This window comes from Asterias amurensis, chromosome 6 (genome assembly GCF_032118995.1).
Source record: "Asterias amurensis chromosome 6, ASM3211899v1".
Taxonomy (NCBI): domain Eukaryota; kingdom Metazoa; phylum Echinodermata; class Asteroidea; order Forcipulatida; family Asteriidae; genus Asterias; species Asterias amurensis.
In genome coordinates, this window is record NC_092653.1 from 19,328,227 (window position 1) to 19,334,515 (window position 6,289).

Genomic DNA, 6,289 nt, shown 5'->3' on the forward strand with positions numbered 1-6,289 from the left:
TTTTGAAAAAAGTCACTTTAGTAACTTAAGTTATTGTTAGCTGAGCAAGCAGCTGTTGATTTCACCAAACTCTTCCTAACTTCAGATTAATCTTAGGACTTAGAAGGAGTCCCAACCCTGCACTGTAGCAAGCAGACCTTAAGATTAATCCTAAGTTAGGACGAGTTACTCGTCTTAACTCATAGGATCAATCATAGCGTTTCGTCAAATCGCCGGCTGACGTTGTACTCGATATATGCTGCAAGCACTAAAGGATGCCCATTATACTTTGTAAAAATAATTATAAAATGTGACCAACTGTCGTTTGACAACTTATACGAAATTAGTTATAGACTAAACTATTGTTGTTAAATTGAGAAATATAATTCGTTGAAACTTTTATAATTACCAATGGGGGAAATAGTTTAAGTCAGAGAATAAGTGTAGATTCGTAAATACAATCTACTCTTCTTCGGCTTGTACATTCTATTCACTAATCTACACTTTCTCGAGCATTTCAGCACATGGCACTCGTGTAAACTGACATGGGCGGGGCATCGCAGGGCAGGGCTAGATGCCTGTGGGCCATGCTGGCCTCGTATTAATATTACACGTCATCACTGTATATACTTGAACAGACGTGCTTGGTTTGGGAAACTGATCAGCCTGTCTGTGATTGGTTGATGAGTAGACAGTGATATCAACGTGGGGTTGATTGATTGGATGTCTACGTTATATAAAACCGACATGCAACGCCTCGTCGAAACACAAATCTGTTCGTCATTTCCCACCGTTTTTCGTTGATTGTGCTAGCCCGGGTTTCTGCAATCTTTGCCAGTGAGTGTAAAGTGTGTTTTTGTGTTTCAACTTCTACTAAGAAGCAGTTAGTGAAAGTGAAATGATGCGTTGGTGCGCAGTCATCGCAGTGAGTGTTCTGATTCTAGCCATGGGGGGTGCTACGCCCAGTTACCTTCCAGGTAAGTAGCCTAGGCCTGTCTACACGGACGTCTCACTTTTTCCGTGCTGATCCCAAACGATTTTTGTCACGGCCCAAGTGCTGCAACGGATGAATTGCACATGAAGTCATTGACAACCATTTTGAACTAAGGGTAAAACATGACCAAAATAGCTCGGACTAGCCATGGATGCCGCAGGACGGCAATGACAGACAAAGACAACGCGTCACCGTAACGTAAACGCACAGTAACTTAAGAAGTATGGATATGACACGCACGTGTTCTTATATAAGTTAAAGACACTGGTAATATTGTAAAAACTAGTCTTCTCACTTGGTGAACCTCAAATAACAAACCTGTGAAAATTTGACCTCAATAGGTCGTCGAAGTTGCTAAAAGAATATTGGAAGAAAAAAACACCCTCGATGCACTAAGTTGTGTGCTTTCAGATGCTTGATTTCGGAACCTCAGCTGAGGTTTTAAAATCGATTAAAATATTTAAGTGAGAAATTACTTATTTTCAAAAACTACGTTTCTTCAGAGGGATTCGTTTCCCATAATGTTTTATACTATCAACAGCTCTCCATTACACGTTAACAAGTAAAATGTTATGCTAACAATTGTTTGGAGTAATTACCAATAGTGTCCATCACTGCCTTATATAAGGAACACGTTGCTTTGGATCGGTCGAGTTGGTCTTTGTAAAGCGTTTGTGACCGATTGTTATAAAATGCACTATGGTTAGAAAGAAGTTGTAAAAGTAGAAGACAACAATCAACATGCCTCAGAATCACACGGTTTCCTTTTACCTCGTCGACTAACACGGTCGGCCAATTATGGAAGTCAAATGTTTGAATCCAACAAATGGCCGACTGTCTTAGTTCGCAAACTAAAGGGAAAACCACGCAATTTCGAGGAAAATTTGTGTGGATCAATATATTCTACTCTTAAAATATCTTTCTAACCATATGCATTTTAAAACAAATGGTTACAAATGCTTTTTATAGACCAATTCGTCCGATCCAAGGCAACGTGTCCCTTTAAGACAAACGAGTCAACAAGCACTGGGGGAACACCCCCCTCCCCGCCCCAAGAATTTATATCAATGACGGGACACGTGGTTTAGTCTTATGCCAATGCAAAACTTGAGCCTCGTGATAAAGTTCCCCAAATCTTTTAGGGGGAGGGGTGCAAACCTGTCAACGATTGAACACTTACGACGTGGGGCCCGGGCCCGCGTCAGTGCCCGGGAAAATTCTGCGTTCTAGATGCTCTACAGGGTTCGACCTTAACGCAGGTCCGTTGGCCAAATGCCAGTAGAAATCGCGGCGGACCAGCTGAAACACCTTGCCAACTGGTCCGGCTGACCAGTCAAAAATATCGGCAGCGGTACTACAGAACTATGAAAATTTTAAACTATTTTCAGGCTCGAATAAAATGTAAAAACATTCACTCAAGGTTTGGATAAAACGTAATAAAAATCACTCGAAGTGCCGCTGAACGCTGGCAAACTTCCGACGATCACGCATACACAGCGCAAAATCCCATCATGTAACGCAAAGGCTTATAGTCTTCGTATAAGTTCACGTGTGGCAGAAAGTGTAAGAAATACTGAACGCTAGAGGGCGTTTCAGAATATTCGATAGCGTGGGAATAGACGCCCTCTATTGGTGAAAGTACGCAATAGCTTACAAAACTAGCTTCAATCGCCTTGACAGAAGACCACAAAGCAAAACACATTCTGTCAGCAGCATGGTCGGTCAACGGAGCAGATTTCCGTGTGGGAATAAGAGTCTAGCGTGTTTACGAAAAACGAGCGAGACGGTGAGGCTTCATTCAACAAAAATTACCAAGCTAGGATACTCTGGATGAGCAAAAAGGAGTATTTAATTGTGTTTAGTAAAGTTCTTCGGTCCTGATTTTGGGTAATTTTGTTGTTATTTGGGGCTTGTTTGTTTTTGCGGGCGATTGGTGGGCGATCTAGTTTATCTATGGTTTTATTGGTCACATATAATGCGCGGTTGTTTGGGGTTTTTTGCGGGTTGATTTCAAGAAAGACTTGGGTTCTAGAATGCAATCATGTGTTAAACAAAGGCGCAGTTGTTTTTGCTGCTTTTAAAAACGTTTTTTAAATGAAAATTTTGTTCACAAAACAGACGCCGGCACCGACCATTCCATACACATAATTGAAAAAAATACCGTCAAACTCGTATGCTTCTTCATGGACTTTTTTGATGTCTACTTTTTGTTGGGGGTTTTTCTGGACGAATTGGGAAGATTTTGGGAACTTCGGTACGATGTATTATGTTTATGAATACTTATTAAAACTACAATAATAGGCAATGTTTATACATGATAAAATAACTTGAGCGATCGCACGTAACCCTCCCCCACAGTAGATTTGAAGGCAGTACATAAAAAGTTAATGATATTTTAACAGTCGGTTTTAAAGTGTTTTTTGGGGTGTTTTTATAGTAAAAACACTCTCTTTTTTTTCCATAAAAAAGTTCTTCTTACTTAGGAATACTTTTATGTTGAGTGCTTACAATAAACCGTGGACTAAAAAAAAACTACCTAAATAAAGACCATTTTGCTCTGACAAATAATTTGACCTGTTTTTAAATTAACTTTAATAACGCTATTGTTATCACATTTTTAAAGAAAAAATACTCTCAAAATAATTATCCTTTACGAGCACAATAACTTGGTACACATAAATAAAGTATGGCTTCCAGTGCAGTTAAGTTGACGTTGCAAATCATGTTGAATTTTGAAATAGTGAAATAGCGACGATCGAAAATCGAGCAGTTGGTATACAACAGAATACTATTAGTTTAAAAAAAAAACGCATAAAAAATTGACGGACCAGTCAAAAACCTGGCGGACCAGTGAAAAATCAAGCCAACTGGTCCTGCTGGCCAGTTGAAAAAAAAGTTAAGGGCAACCCCTGCTAGAGTCTATGTTGCAATCTTGGGCCAATTTTGTGAGGGGACATTTGATCTAGTGTCCCCACCCTTCAACATGTCATCCGTTGCCCCCAGGATTGATGGCGGGCCACTGCAATGCTTTGTGCTTCATGATAAAGGTGGTCAAAAACATCATGGGGACATTTAACAATATGGTGTCACCTTCCCTTCAAAAGTTGGGGGAGAGATGCCCCCGCCCCCCAATGACGCACATGCGCATGACCATCCATGAAGGGCAATCTGAGCTTATTTTATTTCCAAAAACCTGACTTTTACAAATGTTTCTCTGTGATACAGAATGGATCCATGACGGCACATGTCCTGAAATGATGGACCCTGTGTTTGACAACGTCACCGGAGCCGAGCCATGTCCACTTAGTTGCAACAGCATTTTCGTCGACAAGGACTGTGATGTCACCGAGAAATGCTGCCGGACTCCGTGTAACCCAAACAGCTGGAAATGCATGACTCCCTTGTAGCCGCAGCACGACCGTATAGAAAACCACAACTACAGAACCCACAAGTTCAACAACCTAATTGAGTAAATTTATTCCCACCTTGTGAATCAAATGAACAAGATTTCCGGCCAGCATTGTCTGAAGATAACTTTGCATGGTGTGGATAAATGTCCCCGTTTTGGTTTTCTCCGTACCCATTACATTATTTTGTTCATTTAATTTTTATTAATTATTTCATTAATCTGTCCTCGACTGGCTTTGACTTAAATACTTGTACTGAAATTTTTTTTTATTCGCCTTTGTTTACTTACATTGAAAAACATGTTGATTGAATTGAATTTAATTTAATTTAATTGAATATGAAGAAACTATAAATAATTGAAAACTTGCGGGTACGACCATGTGTAAATCTATTTTGCGGGAGTGTTGGTTTTGCCTAGGGTGGCATTTACCTCCTGAAGACGAGTACAGTGTACTACTGTTCGAAACGTCAAGACCAAACCAGCTCTTTTGAGAGCCAACACTCACAAAAAAAGAGATTGACACATCTGCAGGTTTACTGCAAAATAAAACAAAATATTTTGAGTGTCCTGCAAACCGGCTCTTTTGAGAGCCAACACTCGCGAAAGAGGATATTGACACATCTGCAGGTTTACTGCAAAGTACAAAATTTTTTTTTTAGTGTCCTGCTTATTGAAAACGGAAAGGTGTGCCTCTTTTCAAAATGGCCGCCCGACACTTTTTTACAGTCTTATTTATTTCTAAGATTTCAGTCCTTCTTTCATTATAGTAAATGGTGTCAATCCACCCCGGCAATCACCAGCCCAGTCCCGCTAAATAGGGTCCCTCAAACATAGACCTACACGCAACAACATCCATGTTACTCCTTACATCAAACATATTGTTGTTGTGACACCGAAAAGAATCTATACATGATGTTCTTTTAATTTAGTTGTGTGGAGTTTATTCACAAATCCACCTGATTGAACTCACACAGCTTAAATATATTGTACGCAATTAACACAGTTTTTATCGACATGTGGTTTGCTGTAGTTTAATTGTGTAAATTGTTATCATAAAAAAAGTCATTCCACAAGGGCCAAATAACAAATAAACATGTTTAGCGTCCTGCTTATTGAAAAAAAAGGAAGGAATGGTGCCTCTTTTCCAAATGGCCGCCCGAAAGCCAGCTGGGCTATGTTCCTTTCAAAATATTGATCTTTTGTCTGACACATATACAAAAAAAACTTCGTTTAAAAAAAAGGAGGCAGCCTCTAAAAAATAAGCGGGTGGGGTTTTTTTTTGTCGTTTTTTTTTTTGGGGGGGGGGGGTGGCTGATATCATACTTACTATCTCACGGTTTATCTCACTAAACAATTTTTTAAAAATGACCAGAGTGAGACTCGAACCAACGACCCCAATTCGATATTTCCATCTAGCATAAACAATCATAGAGTCATAACTGCTTTGCCATCTTGTAGCTTATTTAACGCTTTATTTAAAAACCTGAACCTATATTCTTGCTTCGGGCTCAAATTGGAAAATACAGAAAATAAACTTTCTTAAACCACATTGCCTAGAGTCGTCTTTGTGCAATCTTAGAGTTTTTGACTAATTTGAAGGCACTGTTCACGTTTGGTGATTAGTCATAATATACATTAGCATAACATTACTTGGTATAACGAGCAACGTAGAGCTGTTGCAAGTACAAAATATTGTGAGAAACAACTCCCTCTGAAGTAACGTAGTTTTTGAGAAAGAGGTAATTTTGTCACTAAAATAATGACAGACTTCTCACCAAAAGCCTTTAATTCCTATCTGAAAGCACACTATTTTGTACAACAATGGTGTTTTTTTTTTCTTTCATCGTTTCATTGCAACTTTAATGACCAATTGAGGCCAAATTTTCACAGGCTTGTTATTTTATGCA

General features: G+C 39.2%; 1 protein-coding gene across 1 annotated transcript; it reads left to right on the plus strand.

Annotated features, from left to right (window-relative positions):
- The first annotated feature begins 757 nt into the window (after positions 1-757).
- LOC139938860 (uncharacterized) lies at positions 758-5,931 on the plus strand. Its single transcript, XM_071934503.1, has 2 exons — positions 758-956; positions 4,199-5,931. The coding sequence occupies exons 1-2, from the start codon at positions 878-880 to the stop codon at positions 4,378-4,380; spliced, it is 261 nt and encodes an 86-aa protein (XP_071790604.1). The 5' UTR covers positions 758-877; the 3' UTR covers positions 4,381-5,931.
- The last annotated feature ends 358 nt before the right edge of the window (positions 5,932-6,289 follow it).